The following is a 19,064-nucleotide window of genomic DNA, read 5'->3' as shown; positions in this document are numbered from 1 at the left end:
GCATTTGGTGCCTCTGCCAGCTGCTGAAGCTCTATAGCGTACCTCAGCCATAAAGCACAGAAGTCACTAAAAGTGTTCTGGTGCTCATTTCACTCCTATACACGATGTCTGCATATGTTCTTTGATAGACAGGATATGGGACAAATGACCTTCTTGAAACAGTTTTCCCACAAAATCGGTACGAATGAATGAATACCCCAAGAACCAGCATCAGAGTGTCTGCGTCTGAATTCAACATACTATTGAGCAGTACAAGGCATCACTCAACAAAAGTTCCTTTTGTTATTCCTTCCTAGTATGCGGCTGCATATTACACGAAAACAGGTTTTGTTTAAATGCATGCTTTTTTTTTTCTAGTGTTCCTGTTTACATTATTTCTATTCGGATATGGATAGAGGTGTGTGAAGAATATCTGTTGACCAATCAACAAACTGCAGTGTTTCTCGCATGAGTTCTTTGGCACCAGACCCCTGCAGGTGATGTGACAACAAGTAGTGCACATGAATTAGCATGACAGACTTAATTTGGACAATAGAAAGACAATAAATGTCCTTTGACGGTTGACTGGACTGTTAAATGGGGAGGTCACATAGTGAGGTCACATAGCCCAGATCCGAAAGTTTCTTCAACCACATTTCACCAATCTGCTATCGATTTTTAATTGTGTTTCATAGTTTGACAATCCGTCTTTTGTTTTTTCCTTAACCAGCTTTGGGGATGTGGGTGGCAGATGATATTGTTCTCTACTGTCACAGGAGAACCATCCTGTAAATTAACACACAGTACTTAGCATATAACTGCCTGAGCAGCAAACAACTCTGGTCTCTCTGTCATACATTTCAACTGATGTCAATTGCAGATTTCAAGGTAAACCCAATCAATTATTGAGTAACAAAACCGTCATGCTAATGACATTAACTTTGAAAACTACAAGTACACACTCATGCAAATATGAGGTAGACACAAGACAAATGACGGAAGGCTCACTAATTTGTGACTTTCTAAGAGTTAAAATAAATTATGACCAAACTATGCTGATTACGTGATTGAGTTAATCTATGTTTACTGTGTAATGACCCTTTGTGACTCTGCTTTGGCAGCCTTTGATAAATGAGGCAGATTGTAAATGTCACTGTTATCAAGTGCTTCCAACCCAACCCCCCTCGGCTGACTCACTTGTCTTCAAAGCTATAATTAAAGTTGTTCCCCTGCCACAGATTTTGTGTATGCGTATGTGTTTGTGTTTGGATATATGTCACATTTCTTATGCATAAGTCACTTTTGATACTCGTTATACCCTTGCCTCAGTCACAAAAATTATATCTATGCCAATGATTTGCTGCCCGTCTGATGTTACCGTGTGTCACATTTCACTGTTGATTTTGCTTCTGCGGGATGCTCTTGACTCAAGGAGAATTATTCCACATTACTTTTCGGATTTGTTTTACCTGAGATAACTTCAGCCCATAATTGTGTTTGCTAAACCAATATGAATCAGTGATGTATCATAAGAGGAATGCTATGATCACAGATGAAGGCTGGCAGCCAGTTCAGGGTGTACTCCGTCTACTGCCCGAAGACACCTGCGATAGGCTCCAGCACACCAGGGACCCTTGTGAGAATAAGCGGCTCAGATAATGGATGGATGGATAAATAAAGATGTATGTTATTGGATATTGACATTACATAAAAGGGAGTACAGCGATACATTCATTTCATTTCTACTCCTGCAAAAGTAGTAATTTATTAATTAAAGTATTATTTTATTTCACAAATTTATATATTTGGTCAGTTCACACACCAGGGTGTTATTTTTACAAGTTATTCTCCTTCAAGCTCGGGTCTTACCAGGGGCAGGGAAGCCCGAGGGTTCTGTGCAGGATGATAGCTGTTCCCACGATTGTGTTTCTGTGTACGAGGGGTCTGATGTTGTTCCTGGTATCTGCTGAAGCCAGCCATCCTGCTTCGGGGTTACTGCCAGCAGCGCCCCGATCACTCGTGGCACCTTCACCATCCACATTTTCTCTCGTTCTTTTCTTCCGTCCCTGATATTTTTGCTTTTTTTTTCTGCATGTTGCTTTCACTTGGGACTACTATATTTAAAAACTGTCTTCTGATGTTTATCCACCACTATGGATGGAGTCTGTCTGGTTGGCTAAATACTGTATCTCTTATTTTTTGCAATAAATCAAGAAATTGACTAAAAGACTAATAATAATAGTTAGTCTGTGCCCTGCTAAGAGTCGCAAGTTGTTTCACTGCTCATTTGCTCAACAATACATTATTCAGTAACAAGCCCTCCTACAGAATTCTACTGTATTACATTGTCATGTCCTGTCATGTCTTGCACCAACCATACTGCTGTCCTCTGGGCAGGGGGATAGCGAACCAAGGACTGGTGACATTTCTCGCTCCTATATTAGGCACCTCATTAGCAGGTGCAAGAGCCCCTGTGGGTTCTATGGCTACCAAATGATCAGATGCCACTTAGGAGCTGTTGGAAGCGTTTGACCATGACGCATCATTCGGGCTAAGCTGCTAAAATGTTAAATATTGAAATGTTATTCTATGCTATGATAAAGGATTTGAATCGACACTCGAAATTAACATTTACCTAAAATGTCTCAATATACCGGAAGTTGTTTACATCTCTTTGTAACAATGTTTGTTTAGCTGTCACACACTATACAATAGGAGTCAAAAAATAATCCTAATTGTGAATTATGAGACAGTCTGTCCAAACATGATGACGTCTCAGATAAAACCATTTATCAGTCTGTATGCCACGTTGTATTTTAGTCATTTACACCAAAAGAACGATGAAACTGTATGTTATGAGTTGACTTGAGATCACGTCACAAAGTCACAATAGCCCCTGTAAATCATAGCATTGTGTTATGACTAATAATAAGTTATAGGCCTAATTTAAGTTGATATAGAATATATTCCTTCACCCTGTGCCAGATAACGACATCCATATTGATGAGTCTGCAGAGCTGTGATAAAGAGCATCCAACATATTCTTTCAAAACTATCTGCACATGACAGCTCTATTGTACATGGTACTAACACCATGTTAAAGTCATTGCAAATGAGTTTTGGGAATGGTAAAACAATTGTCGCAGTCTGGATTTGCTGTTTTGGTCCAATTAGTGGCAGCACAGCGAGCTATTACCCGCACATCATTACAATGTAAAGAAGTCAGCAAACAGACATTTGCTTTACCCGACAGCACAAACAACATTAGTATTCATTTGGTTCATTTCTGGTCACCTGACAAGTCCCGTACTCACTATGATAGCTTTATTTTTGATCATCTCAAGCTTGGGAGGGGAAACACATCTAACTTGCCGTCAAACTACAATTCCAGCGAAATCACCGTGTACTTTTATACAAGTTGACAACAGTTTATAGTGAAAACATTTATTATGAAAACATGTATGTCTTACAAAGTATTTATAAACATGCATGACACAGGTGTTGGAAGTCTCCACTGTTCTACCCTTTCTCCTCTACATCACAGGTGCCAAACTCAAGGCCCGGGGGCCAGATCTAGCCCGTCATACCATTTTCTGTGACCCGCGAGAGCAAATCAAGCATGTCAACTTTTCCATGATGCTTGCTGAAGTCTCAACCAAAATTTAAAATTGTCATGTGTAATCCATCATTACAGGCGGCCCGGTAGACCAGTGGTTAGCGCGTCGACCTCACAGTGCAGAGGTACCGGGTTCAATTCCAGCTTCGGCCTCCCTGTGTGGAGTTTGCATGTTCTCCCCGGGCCTGCGTGGGTTTTCTCTGGGTACTCCGGTTTCCTCCCACATTCCAAAAAAGTCCATGGCAGGCTGATTGAACACTCAAAATTGTCCTTTTGTGTGAGTGTAAGTGCAAATGGTTATTCGCCTCTATGTGCCTTGCGATTGGCTGGCAACCGGTTCAGGGTGTTCCCCGCGTACTGCCCGAAGACGGCTGGGATAGGCGCTAGCACCCGCCGTGACCCGTGACTCGGATCGAAAAATGAATGAATGAATCCATCATTACAAAGAGAGATTACAAGCATGATCTCATTATGTACTTATGACAGCAACGTAATCAATGGCTGAACTAACCAGTATTTTTGACTTCTGGTTTCCAAACTAGTTATCCACCAATTTGCTGTGCACTTTATATGTAATATGTGGAGATGATCAAACATATATACAGTTTCACAAAATTCTCAGTCATAATGGCCCGCTCAGGGAAAACGTAACTTCGATGTGGCCCACTACAAAATTGAGTTTGACACCACTGCTCTACATGGTATCTTCTGTACTTAGCACTGCATAGCACTACTCACTACAGTGAAACTCCTCTACAAAGAAATCATGTTTGCAGCAAGAAATTTTTCACAACGGGGGGTTTTCACTGTAGCAAATTTGATCTCAGATGTAAACACACACACACACAAACGTATGTGTACTCTTTATTTTTATTCCAATAGTGCATAAGTATGAGCATACACTTATTTGACGCTTCATATAGTCAGTGTAGAAAGAAAAAAAGGAGAAAAAAATTGTGAAATTTATGATTTGCATTCACTTTCACTTACATCAATTTCTTGGATAATGTATTTTATTTTGCTTCCTCCATCTTTCATTTTGATCACGTTTACCCTCTCTTCCAGCATCAGAGCTATTCTTGTCTTCGCTGCTCGACATCCAAAGGTCCGTTCTGTAGCCATTTTAGCAATGCAACGTTCTTGCTGCATCTGAAACTAGCAATAACAAATACTTCCTGGACTACTGCGCATGTGTAAACCCGTGTGGTGGTTGCTGTTGCTGTTTCTGAACGAAGCAGTAGAGGTCGCTATTGGATTAGACTTTGTTGTAGTGAATCTCGTCGCGAGGCAAGAGCAGAGAAAAAGATTTCGTATAACGCAACAGGGTTTTTTTCATTGTATGGGGGGGCAGGAGAGTGGGAATAGTGTTCATGCATTAAGATTTTTTCACACTAGGGGATATTTTCGCCCATGTAGGTTTCGTTGTAGAGGAGTCTTACTGTATTGTCAATTTGACATTTTTCATCACTGTTATTCTCAAATTTGACGAAGTGATTACGAAAAGCTTATACAGTATTTTAGGATTAGCTTTCCCTGTTAATGTGCCTTAGCTATGGGTGCTACATTAGCAAATCCAGCTCCAGAAATCTGCCACAGTTTGTATTTACCCAAACACAGGTACATGTACTCAACAGGCAGGGAAATGAACTTGTTTCCTGTGGCTGTTCCCCCCGACCTCAATTTCTAACCTCTGTGCAGTAGTTCACTGCACTTGACCATTTTACTTGCTGTACCCTGTTCTAACGTTCTAGCTTCATACCTTGGCCATAGTAGATCTCCTCCATGCTGTTTTTTCAAATTATTTTGTTTTTTATCTTGTGCCCACTGATATATTCACTGCAACTTGGTTTTCACAGTCAATATTACATTGGCAGCACTTGAAAGTGGTTAACCAATTTAGAATTGCCATCTACAAAAGCCATATAGAATTGAGCCATTAAAATTAAGCCTCATTATCTTCTTATGTTGTCTTTCTAAATACATATTTTTGCATTGCTGTTGCTTTGGATTTTACTCCAACTTTATTCATGAGTAGCCTTAGAGTTGGCTTAATCACATTCACCTTCGAAACACTATCGTATGGTTAGTGAGGATGTGTTGTGTGAGGATGTTTGATAATATTAGGTGAACAAATTCCCATATCCACCATTGTTTCTCACACATAACAATGACCTTGAGCCCTCAGGGTAAAATATGTATTCCAGTCAAAGCAAAATGATTCTCTTACTCTCCTCCTCAGTGATTGGGTGCTTTCATTATATACCCTGTCGTCAATCACAAAGTTTGTCCCCGTCATTCTCTGGCCGTCTCATCCCTCTATACGCTGCTGCTGGCCATGACCAGGGATTTCACTGCCTCATCTGAGAATCTCTGTCCATTACAGGTTCAGCCCCCCCCCCCCCCCCCCCCCCCCCCCCGTTTTGTATCGGCTGAACTCAGCCGGCACATTTTCATATTGGACACATAATGAATTCAATGACCACATCTATGAAAATTAATGAATTTTCTCTATCTCAAACTCCCGCAACTGTCTCTGGAGTCCTTTTTTGCATGTTTAAACAAACATGCATTACAATGGTAACAAAGAGGCTGCACTTTAGAAATAGCAATTTACATAAACATTTGCTTGAGACAGACCGCAGTCTGACGGAGGCTGAATTGTGATCATAAGATTTAAGTGTATGCGCGTGCGTGTGAGTGCTATCCGCAGTCTTTAATGAGCGTGGAGAGCGAGTCACTGGATCCATCAAGAGCGCAAACGAAGAATTTCAACATGCAAGTGAAGCGTCAATGGCATCATAAGCAGGCACATTCAATGGCTTCCGTCCTCTTTTAGATCAAAAACAGTCATCTTGTCCTCACCTAAAGGATTATGCTGTTAGACAAAACAAGACAAGTTAGCAATGAGATAAGTGTTTGTTTACTGTTGGTATTTGAATGGCATTATTTGTCAATGAAGCTGTAAATGGTGTTTTCATGACTAAATGACTCCTGGTCGGAGTCGGCTCATAAGTGAATGTCCTCCTAACATGCATGGTAAATACTACCAGAGGTGGGCAATTTCAAAATTTTGCCCATTCGTCATTCGTCAGCTGCCTGGGCAGGATCCGTCAACGTCAATCTGTCATTATTTCAAGCAGAACCAACTGTAATAATCAGCCAGTCTAACAGACTGGCTGAGTCTGCCCATCATGTTGTTTTAACCGCACATCCACCGTTGCTTCCGGCAGTGAATTTCACCGATCCGCCAGTCAGTCTATCGTTAGTCCCTTGAAAAAAACAAAACTAACAAACAAAAGGAAAAAAAAAAGTCATAATCCACCAGATGAAAAGTCCAATGTACCGTAATTAAAATGGTAAATGCAGTGCACGATATATGAGTGTATCTTCATCATATGCTACCTGTCCAAAGTACTTTACACACACACATACACTCATGGATGAAAACTCACTAACGTCAGTGCTTAGTTGTCCTTATTTTTAAAGTTTTCTGTCGCTTGTCAGCAAAATGGGCATCTGTCAGTGATAGACTGACAGACTTTTGAGTTTCTTTCGAGATGTGAACTTTTGGTAAAATGTGCCATCTGGCTACCAGTGAAAATGGCTGGAAATTATCTAAAAAAAACAGGCATTTTCTCAGAAAAGTGGAACTCCTATTAAAAAACATAATGTCAGCTGCTCTTGGCTTATTTTTTAGGCGCTTTTTATGACCACTGCTTCCAAGGAGCAAAATTCTTCTCTACAAGTGTGCAAAAAGAAAGAAATCTGAAGGCACTGTAAACCGCCAAAGCTCAAAATGCTTGCTTGGTGGTTGCCCTGCACCATGTGACCTCTTGGTTTTCGGGAAAAAAAAAGCAACATCATTGCAAGTTACAATTACTATATTAAGATAAGATAAGATAAACTTTATTTGTCTCACAATGGAGAAAAATACAGCAGCAAAATTTGGAGGGAAAAAAGTAGAAAAACATGAAGTATTTGCATGCACAAAAGAAATATATATAATATTTAAAGAGTTAAGGAATAAAATTCATTGAAGAATCAAACATTGTGGACGAGGCGCATTGGCAGCACAGTGCTCAACTGGCTAGCGCGTCGGCCTCACAGTACATTGGTCCAAGGTTCAAATCTGAGCTTTGGCCTTCCTGTGTGGAGTTTGCGCGTTCTCCATGTGCCTATGAGCTTTTTTTGCGGGTACTCCGGTTTCCTCCCACATTCCAAAAACATGTGTGGCAGGTTAATGGAACACTCTAAATTGTCCCTAGGTGTGATTGTGAATGCAAATAGTTGTCTATGTGTGCCCTGCCATTGGCTGGCAACTAGTTCGGGTGTCCCCCGTCTACTGCCCGAAGACAGCTGGGATAGGCTCCAGCACACCCTGCTACCCTCGTAAGCATTAAGCGGTTTCAGATAATGGATGGAAGGATGGGATGAGAGGACAATAACCAGCGTAAAGTTACTGCAAACAGACTTTGCCTGTCAAACTGCTAACAAGCACAAATTATTTTTTAATGACAGGCAGTACGATCCCACAAGTGTGCCTACTCACAAACAATTACATGTAGACACACGCACACAGAGACGGCAAATTACACACATTTGCCACCACGCACTTCCATAATGACTTTTATCAGGGGAAGTACATTTAGCGTAATGGATGAGTGCAAACTACGGCAGAGTATCAACCTAATACACTTGTGTAACTTATATATGATCTGTGAAGCATGAACCCCAAATGATGAGAGGCAACACTTTATGAGGGCCCTCTGCGGCTTCCGGTCACGCAACAATTCCTTGTGTCAAAAGACATGAAAAAAATAAACATGCCATTTATGAAATTCATTTATTTGTAATCGCCACAAATAATAATGTTGTCTGTATTGCAAATTATTACTCTTTTGGAAATGGTGTGTAGTCATTACTCTTCCGACTATAATATTTACATTTACACCGATAGTTTATCAATTATTTACTGTAACTGTAGCGGCACATGCAATTGAAACATTGATGTTCAATGGCCAGTGGACAAAGCACAGGAGCAACATAAACATAATGAAAAATACCTCCAAGGGAGCATGCAAATAAACTCACTTACCACATTACATGGACTTGCACAATTATTTACAATTACAACTACTTACAACAACAACAACAAAAAAACACCTTTGCAGAAGATTCACGTTCACTTTGATTGACGTTGCCAGAAAGGTGCAGTATCTATTGAACAATGCGTGTCATGATGAGGTGTTTATATGTAGAGTCGGTAAGATTTTTGACGGCTTGATTTGGCTGCATTGACATTGCTTTTTCTGTCTCTTCCTTTCCTTCTTTGTGCTGGTCTACCTGATACTGTGGCCCACGAGGGCGAAACAATATCATACACTATACACAATTGAAATATGGCGTCAATGAGAAGGACATTGATCGGATTAAAATGTGGCACATTGCCCCCTCCACATTTGTCATAATATCAAGGAACAAAACATGTTATTGGGTTTCGAGTTATGAACTAAGTGAGATAGATTTTCATGTCTACTGCAGAGTCTCGCGCCAATCCATCTTTTTTTGACTTCATGTAGATTGCTCGAGCGCAGGACTAGGCCTACCACTCCTGGGATTACAGAGTGATTGGATGTTTCATGTGTAGTCACTGTTTGTGGGATGTTAATTTCGTGGATTGACAGCCCGTGTGATGTCGCAAGTAGATAATGTGTGGTAGAATTCACTGTGTAAAGCGGAGAGGAAATCTTTTCTTTCTTTGTCATGTGGCTACCATCATCCTAGCTTGGTGGATGAAAACAAATTAGCTGTAGAATCGTTTTTCACGGTACAACGTTACATTCCTCACAGTCGGTTCTTCGTCTGCTTTACTCTCCCAGGCCTCCTGGAATTTTCTCCCGTCCTTCGATACTTCCTCTCAGGTATGATAACAGCAACAAGGATAAAGCGCTTGTTCTTAGACAACAGCATTGTAGTAGAAATCGATTGTAGAATGATGTAGTTGTAGTAAATTCACCAGTCGCTTTATTTCGCTGTTATGTTCTTTCATCGATAACCGCTTCGAACAACAAGGGTTATGTAGGAATCGTTGTTATGAATTGTCGATGTTATTGTCTATGTTTTATGCTACGTGTTGTGTTCTTATTTCATCTTAAATATTCTGTAAAGCACTTTATTACTGTTGCAGCTGTTGTGCAAGCGCTATGTAAATAAATATTTATTGTATGTATTTTATTTCTTTTTTTTTTTTTTTGAAGTGGGAGGAAGACAACCGAAGAAGAAGGCAGCTGGTAATATTCGTTGATGTAATGTATGGTTTGGTTCCGTGCAGTCGGTTAGAAGCGTAGCAAGTTTTCGCGAGATGTAGACATGTATTTTTTTTTCACTGTGGCTGTGTATAGAAATAACTTCCTTTTACCACTCCAACTTTCCCGAGAGGCGTTCCCGCTCCATGCATCTGCTCACTTTTTCAGACCCCCCCCCACCCCAACCCCCCCAAGCTTTTAAAGAGCAGACGAGGAGATCAAGCAGATGAATTTCATCACTTTAATTCTTCGCCCTCTGATTGCTCCTGATGAGTCACAGTTGACCGAGTCACGCAGCTGTGTGATTCTCAGCGCGCCCATTCATATAGAATGCCACCACCGTGACAGTTCCTTGTCGCCAGTTTCATCCCCCGTCCCCTTCGCCTTCCTCACAATCTGCTAATGAAGTGAAACGCAACTGTTTTTTTCCCCCTGATCCCTCTACCCCAACAGCTGATCGTGATCGATTGCATCCACAATACTCTTTTAATTACTATAAAGGATAAGTTGGTTGAGCATGCCTTTTTCCCGTAATTGCTTTTTCTTCAGCTTGGATTTAATTGGGCTGCAATGCTTTGCTATTGATCTCCTTTGATGTGCTTTAATTTGGATAATTTTCTATTTTTATTTGAGGTGAGACAAGTCAGTTTGTCTCAAATGGGCGGGTGAGGTGGGGGATAGTCTGAAGCAATGCTGGTGTTGTTTCAGACTGCATTTTGTTCGCTTAACCTTCGGATGCCGCATGCAGAATTTTCCAGGTGAGATGTTTTGACCAGAAGGTAATATCGCAGCTCCGGTCATACAACACTTTGATCAACGACTTTTGAGTGCAAATGAGGAGACACAAAGTGATGGACCAACACTATCGAAGATGCTCACAACAAGTCTGCACACCACCTCAAACGCTTTTCCTTCCAGAAGCTCTTTGTAGTGTGTAGCTGATTCATGCTGTGTCATCTCTCCTCTCCTGAGTGCATCAACAATTGCAATTCTCAGCCACCTCCTCCATAGTTTTATAATTAGTTTGCCTCTCTGCGTGTGGTTGTAGATTTGTATGCCAGTTGGCGTGTTTGTTTGTGTCAGCACTCGTGTAAATGGCTCCATTTACCACTTTTACTGCACTTAGCCACCTCATTCCTTTACTCCACCTGTGTAACTGCTGTTTTTCGCTCGTAGGAGGGAACTTTACCCTGGCTGAACTGGGAGTGTGCGATCAAACACCTGCTCCTCATCCCGCCGCTGTCCCCTACTGTCCTGAACTGGGCCTCCTCCAAAGGGGTTATTCCCTCAGCGCTGGCTCCGATGCAGACTCTGATCCGGATGGTCCCCTGTCACCGGACAGAGCCATTCAGCTTTGGGCTGGAGGAGGAAGGGTGAAGTCCCGTCGCAGCTCCGGCGTGTCCAGCCACGAGAACTCTGCTCTGACCCTCACCGACTCTGAGAATGAAAACAAGTCGGACGACGAAGCTGGTAGGACTCCTTGAGGGGCTGACGAGTTAACATGCAGACACCATCATATTTAGAACCTGATGAAAGCACACTTGTATAACAATTAAAGGAATTGTGCCAAACGATAAGATGACACAGAACAAAACAAGCATCATTATGTCACATATAAACTTGACTCTTTTATCAAGCAATTCATAAGGGTCAATTAAACACAATCCAATATCATTTTATTTAACAATTCTACAATGACAACAATAAAAAACTATTTTAACATTGTTGGAGAAGGAAGTATTGATTCGCAACATGTTTATTGTTGCTTTGTATTGTTAGATTAGGCCTCTGGCACAAAAGTCAAGAAGTCATGTGAGCTAGTCACGTCTCTGTCCTTTTTCCTGGCTCTGCATCTTGCTTTCTCGATATGACACCCTTGGCACACACATTAGTTGAAACCAGTTAAGACGGCGGATCCAGACATTGTCACATGGGCTAAGCAGTGTGTGTATGTACCGGTATATATATTATAGAGCGAGCATTAAAGAAAAATGGACCGATGAAAGTTCCACCACAACTTTTTAGCATGATATAGAACTGCACTGCAGTACACCATGTATTCCTCATGGGCTTTATTTGATGTCTTGCTTTACTATTTCTACACTGACAATATACTACATTAACTCGGTTATCACTTGTGGAGTGCATATCTCATCCGAAAGCTTAACTATGAACAAAAGGAAAACGTGGAGCATGGTTAAGGTTCCTTGGACTCTTTCACTGATACCATATTGACTGAATAATAAGAAGTACATTCCTCTATATGCACCTTCATCCAGAAACAAAGGTTTGTCAAAATCCATAACACATTTTTTGCGTACCTCTGCAAGTGGAGACAGCGGTCACATTTTTTCGAGAAACGTTTCCAACATGACACCTGTGGAAATATATGCAACTAAAACAACAATGATGCCTGAATGCGGCCTAAACCGCTGGCGCACTCCTGTGCCTAAGATTGTAGGGAATACGTTTGATGTTTTTTTTTTTTTTTTTAAATTACCGGTAAGCTTCTGCAATAACCTCATTCAATTTCACAGGCCAGCCAACTCTGCATCAAGAACATTTTTTATTCAACACACAGGCATCATGTAGCCACATGGTGTGATTGTTGCATTACACTGGAATGCTATCAGATGTACCACATGAACCATCTGTATCTCGTGAGTAGCGTTCCGGGACACGTTATAGAACCTATTCAACCATTGCGGCTCTGCCTTAGAAGCTCTGAGCCGTCACACTCCAATTATTGTGTTTCGTTTCGCATTGCCCCAACTCTCAAATCTGATATCATGCAATGGGGTTGGCGTTTTGCAGCTTTTCATGTAAAGCAGTATCAGGGCGGGGCACTATTTGTGCAGCTGAATTGAACAGTTCAGGTTAGGCGGAATGGTGAAACTGTGTTGATGAGCTTTGTTTCAATCATGATTTTGCTTTTCGTCAAGTGCAGCCGCCATATGATACAAAAGTGGATTGGATTTGTTGGATGAGTCTATTTTTGTTGCATTGCATTACCCTTCATCTTCACCCTAAGATTTGCTGAGAGCTCACCGCTCACATTTTTGTCACCCAAAACATAATTTTGTATTTTTAGAAGAAAACGAAATTGAGCATTTCTGAAGTGTTGCTTCCCAGCAGTTTGAGTTTGAAAGGTTCCCAGAGGGAATCGTTTATACTTCCAGCAAAGTTATTTATTGCAAGGATCCAATTTTCTTGTTAATCCTGAAGTAGTCATACACTGCCACGTGAGATTCTCACATCTGTCAATAGAGGTTAATGAAAAGTGGATTGAAGTAACAAACAACAACTTAATTAATTACATTTTCATCAGCCGCTTGAACAGATGTGCTTAAATTTCTGTCTGACTGTCGGCCCTCAAAATCTGAGACGTGTGTCAACCGATCAAACTGCTCAACATCCATTCAGCACACCATGAAACACTTTACCTGAGATGCACCTCTCATCCCAATATCTGATAATTGGTTTGTGGTTAATTACCAAAATAATCTCACAACCACAATATCTGCTCCAGATGCTGCCTTTTGAGGCTTTTTAAAATTAGACTTTTAATATGGCAGTAAATTATGATTATCTCTGCTGGCCTTATGATGTGAGTGTGTTTTATTATTGTGATGATTTTTTTTTTTGTTGTACTTCAAAAGTAGGGATGGAGGAAATAATTGATTCTGTGATGCATCGTGATGCAAATGTGAATAGCTCCGAATCAGTTCATTTCCCATAATCAAATAAGAAATCATGTAATGCTGGTAGATTGAAAAAAAAGGGGGGTGGGGGGAAGCATAGTATATGCTTTGAAGTCAAGATGGCGCCTGAGTAGGCAGCCGTCGGCAAGTGCTCTCATGAGCCTTGCTTTTTTTGTTGTTTTTTTTGGTTTGTTTTGTCACTTTGTGTTTGTTGTTACGTCGTGTGGACCTGATGTGGACTTTTTTCAGCATGTTTTGGCCACGACATTCATCAAGGAGGAAACTCTGTGCTTGGTGGTTAGTGTGTTATTTTTGTTATTTTGACTTCAAAATGGCGCCGCGTGAGTGGCTGCCTTTCCAGCAGCTCCTATATTTTGTTGTTCTACTTCTTCCTTTCATAACTTTGCTGCTGTGAATCGGGAATTTCTCCATTGCGAGACTAATAAAGGTTTTCTTATCTTATCTTATCTTATCTTATATAGTATAAATACTGTATGGCAGGGGTCGGGAACCTTTTTGACTAAAAGAGCCACAAAAGCAAAATATTTGGAAATGTATTATAATACTCACTTAATGTGAATGGTTTTCCGTTCCTCACGATTGCTAAAAATCCAGCAAAAGTAGCGGAATTATAGTCAACTTGCTGCGTCCATACGCAGAATTGCTGCTGGCTGGCTTGCACCCTGTTCAGTAGCTTGCACGCTTTCCTTTCTGCTGTCTCTCGCATGGTATTTTGATGTGAACGTAACATGGCGCGTGTCAAAGTGACGCTTTACATTCGACCGTTTCACCGATGGTATTTTGTCATTGCAAATCAGACACACTGCAGAACCTGTTCTCTCCACAAAGGCGAATCCTTTGGTTCATTCGTCCTGAAGTATTCCATACTCGTCATCTTTTTTTCTTTTCGCCATCTTATTCATTTAGGATTAGCTTTGAGCTAATGACCGAGCGGGTTGATTCAAAAGGGGGCGTTTACCGGTTTCCGCAGCAGCGGCCAATGTAGGCCAGTATTGTCCAATCAAAATTGCTCCTGGAGCCAACTGAAGCCCTGAACCGGAAATGAGCAGTAAAAAAAAATCGATCGAAGGATTAAACAAGCGGGAATATTTAGTTTTATCTGCAAGCCAGTTGCAATCATCAAAAGAGCCAGCAGATATGGCTCGCGAGCCATAGGTTACCGACCCCTGCTGTATGGACACACATTGTCAGCACAGCACTGCTGAGAGCAGGGCAAAAATATAATTATGTTATTTCTAAAAGGGAGCGAACCAATAGTAATTTAACTGTAACCAGGACTGGGTTTAAAAAAAAAAAAAAAAAGATTCATCAATTTGTTTCGAGTTTCCTTTACATAGCCTGATATCGATTCATAAAACCTCATATGGATATTTTTATATCATGAGTTTGCAGTGTGTGTTTGTCACTCTATCTACATACAGTAGTTTGCCCTGTGGTTGGAATTGATTTAAATTGTCATTTATTTTGAGCAGGCCATGTTCAATAAAACATGCATGATTAATTAACATGCATGATTAATTTGGCTCAATGTCTTCCATATGAAAGTAAAATTGCAACTGCGTGAATTGAAAATCAATCAAAATGAATTGTGAATCAAAGTGAGCCCTTGTGAATCAAATACAGTCGATATCCAGACCTTATTGTTGCTGTGTAGCAACCAACTCCGGAACTTTCTATGACGACAGTGAACTTTGTCTGTCCCTGTGGGCAAGGTGACCACATCAGTGACATCACAGTGCCGTGTGATCTGTATGCATCTGTGAGCTAAGTGTTCATAAATTTGTATTGGATAGAGCCTCATGCAATTTTTCATTTGGCTATGGAAAAATGTGTTGGCCAATGTTCCATTCTAATTAGGGATCAAATGGCTCACGGTTTTCTGATACCTGATGACTATAGAATTTGAAATGGTTAGTATTACCATTTAAATCATCGTTGCTGCTATATTTAGCCAAGTGTGTGTGTGTGTGTGTGTGTGTTCGTGTGTGTTCGTGTGTGCGCGCACAGCCACTTAAAGGAGCAAGCGACAAAGTAATGCCCACTTGTTTTGTTCTCTGTGTTCACTTTTTACATTTACACTCAGTGTACTCAGGTCCAGTGGCTCGTGGCTTTGGGCCTGACTACTGGAGGGATCAAAGGCAAACAGGAAGCCGGATAAAAGTGAGCGGTGTGTGCGTGAGTGTGTCTGATAAAGCCACTTGCTAAGCTGCTTAGTTGAGAAATGAGAAACACCCCACCTCTACTCCTGCATCTTGGTCCAAACATAACATCTGACACTGGTGGCACCTCAAAGTGCTCAGAAGTACGATTTGACTCCCGCAGGCCTAAATAAAATGACTGTTTCATTTTCCCTGGCTCCAGGTACATGTGGGTATAAATCTCGGTCATATGGGTAAGTGTGAAGCAGGAGCTACAAGAGTGTCAAAAAAGCAGGGGGAGGATCTGAGAATCTAATAATAGATATTGACTGAGGCAGACAGAGAAACATCATAAACACAAGCTAACAAATCAAAAAGATGGTGATGTGCCAAAACGCCAAGCTGCACTTCTCTCATCTCACAGCATCTCTAATAAGCTTCCAAAGTCTTGCTTCCTCTTCTCCTCTTCATCATCACCTCCTCCACCTCCTTTTTCATCTTGCAAGCTTCTCCCTCTGTCTTCTTTTGTCTCACGCTGTGTGTCTCACCAGCTACTATCTGTGCAGCATGCTGGCATGACTGACAGGTGTCAGTTTAAAGGTCGAGGTTTCCTCCCCCCCCCCCCCCAAGGCGGGAGTCTTTGTGTGGTTGAGTGTGCATGTGTGCGTGATTGTGGCTCTTACGTACCAAAATAGAAACAATGACAGATATCAGATCAATCACGTTTGTGCTTCTGCTCGTCTTAGTGTTTGCAGAACACCTGACTGTTGCTTATAAACTAAATGTTGCCACACAGCTTCCTTGAGATTATGTATTACTGACATGTATTTTTTTCTTAGTATTACTAAATTATATGACAAAGAGTCAAATGTATCAATTTAGAGTTTTTGTAAGATTAAATTGAGGCACTAGCTGTCTCAAATGGCCAGTTTTATTACACACACACACACACACACACACACACGCACACACACACAGGAGTAAAAGAAAGAAAAAAATAAAAAAATTAGTTATTGAATAGTCATTCAAAGTTATTGAATGCAATGACAGTTAAAATCAATGTCCAATGTTGTCTCAAATGTCAGCCTGACGTGACTGAATCAAAGTATTCTGTGACGTCCTCAGTATAAATCCCTGATAAAGAGAAAGTGAATCCTGCACTCAATCAACGACTCCAATTTGGGTGGTCTGCTTTTTGCTGAAAGCACGGTCATAGAAGATTGAACAGAATTTGAAGGGCTGGCATGGCCCAGCATGTGAGCATGTCAAATGTTGAATGTTAAATTAAATACATCCCACACAGTGTCAGAATGAAAAGTGAGTTGAAAAAAAAAAAGATGTTTCGAGAAGCTATCATTTCTCCAGCTTCTGCATGACTTTAGTTCTACCAAAGTTGTGAAGTCTGTGATGAATGAAACTTGTGTCGATAACAAATTAAAGCGTGTGATGCGGAAGACATAAAATTGGTTTCCGTCAAGTGTCGGGTGCCTTTGCCACTCTCACCACAATTAACACCAAAATACTGGAAAGAGGAAGCACTAAATTAATTAGTTTACAGAACTTTGAGTATGCTTTATATTTGTAGTGATTCATTGTAATCAAGCCTGTTGATGAATATATCCTCTTGGTGTAAATGGGTAAAAATGTCAGTAGTTGATTATTTTTATTAATATGCATTTATTCAGTGAAATGATGATTATAAAAAATAAACAATGAAACATGAAAGCACACGAAATCAGATTTTTGCGAGAAGTGCCGACGTGCCTCCAGAGCTGCCGCCGGCCGCCCGTGCCAGGCCGGGCGGTGGGGCCACCCGGGAGGAGGAGAGGTCAGCGGGGAGAGTTCAATCTGCCGTGCACTCACTTCGCAGTTCTGGCGAATGGGAGGGGCTGCGTGCTACGCACACACATTTTCTAACGGCCCTTCTTCATTCGTGCTTCTTCTGTGCACTAGGTATCGAAATTTATCACCGACACTTTCAAATCTGGGCGGACCGGTGGTCGACTGGTGTCGACCTCACAGTGTAGAAGTGCAGGATTCAATTCCGGCTCCAGCCTTCCTGTGTGGAGTTTGCATGTTCGTCCCATGCCTGCATGGATTTTCTCCAGGTATGAATTGTCCCTAGGTGAATGTGAGCGCGGATGGTTGTTCGTCTTCGTATGCCCTGTGATTGGCTGTCAACCAGTTCAGGGTTGCAGCCCAAAGACATCTGTGATCGGTTCTTGCACACCCCCACGACCCGTGTGAGGATAAGCGGATCGAAAAATGGATGGATGGATTTTAAAATCTGAATGATTTCAGGAGAACTGTAATGTGCGACTTGATTCTTGGTTATCGATGCCCGACCCTCATAATACTAGAAGAAGCAGTCGTGGGAATCATCATCATCATCATCATAACACCATGATGTTTTTAGTGATGAATTTAGACATTTTTCAATGAGTTACCCAAATGCAGGTCAAACATTCCAAAGTTTTCCTACCTTCCACTTTACTGTCAAGTATTGGATCTTGACACTTCACTTTTATAGCACCTTCCAGACGCTATTAAAATAAAGCGAATCGAATGTTGACTTGGCAGAGCTGATAGAAGTTCAATTTGTGGGAGCACCATGGTGAGACAAACAAATATGTGTGTGAAGAGCAGCATCAGGAGATTTCATTTTGCCAATGTAGAACCAAAGATTTACTGCCCTACTCTGCACTGCCTCATAAAATGCCCGCTTGGAAACACAAGCAGGAGAAAGAGAGCTTGTAAATTCCTACAGTTGCGCCTGATGTCCCCATTCAAACAGCATTGATCAGAAGGAAAAAATGATTAAAACACGCATAAGATGAAATAAGACCAAGCTTTGGCATTGATTTATACCTGCTGCGCAGTGCAGCTTTTACAGCTGTGCTCCACAGTCCACTGCTTTGTGGTTGTCTACCAGGGTCCACCCATATGCACTGCATTTCTCTTTCATTAAACACAAGGCCTGAACATTCAATTCAACATTGCTCTCTGTCAACGGCGGCAAGTTTTCACTCATGTCCCCGTTGGATGACTGAATGCAGAAGTTAAGGAATATATGGTGAATTAGAATCAATATTTACCCCCAAAGCCTGTCACAGAAAAATATTGGTGTCACACCTGTTCAAATAATTTTGGTCTTTTTCTTCATTTTTAATAATCATGGTACATGTTTCTTTACTAGCTGCAATATGCAGATATTGTAACACGTAGATTTGTCCAGCCCAGGTGTGGCCAACTTTGATCTTTGAGGGCCACTAACCTGCGTGTTTTAGATTATTCCATCCTCCGA

The 19,064-nt window shown here is 41.2% G+C and overlaps 1 protein-coding gene across 4 annotated transcripts in view; it reads left to right on the top strand.

Moving 5' to 3' along the window:
* LOC147208711 (teneurin-2-like) overlaps positions 1-19,064 on the top strand; it is a 216,592-nt gene that overhangs the window by 57,394 nt on the left and 140,134 nt on the right. For 3 of the 4 annotated variants that reach the window (XM_086099655.1, XM_086099663.1, XM_086099645.1), the window contains exons 3-5: positions 9,475-9,516; positions 9,853-9,885; positions 11,077-11,370. In XM_086099655.1, coding sequence (XP_085955781.1) covers positions 9,475-9,516; positions 9,853-9,885; positions 11,077-11,370 — 369 coding nt within the window. The remainder of the gene's footprint in view (positions 1-9,474; positions 9,517-9,852; positions 9,886-11,076; positions 11,371-19,064) is intronic. The other variant, XM_086099673.1, reaches the window with a different exon arrangement.

Source organism: Hippocampus guttulatus, chromosome 2 (assembly GCF_054856545.1).
Source record: "Hippocampus guttulatus isolate MCC_2025c chromosome 2, RoL_Hgut_1.0, whole genome shotgun sequence".
Lineage (NCBI taxonomy): Eukaryota > Metazoa > Chordata > Actinopteri > Syngnathiformes > Syngnathidae > Hippocampus > Hippocampus guttulatus.
The sequence above is the reverse complement of the archived record's forward strand: the minus strand, read 5'-3'. Positions and strand labels throughout refer to the sequence as shown.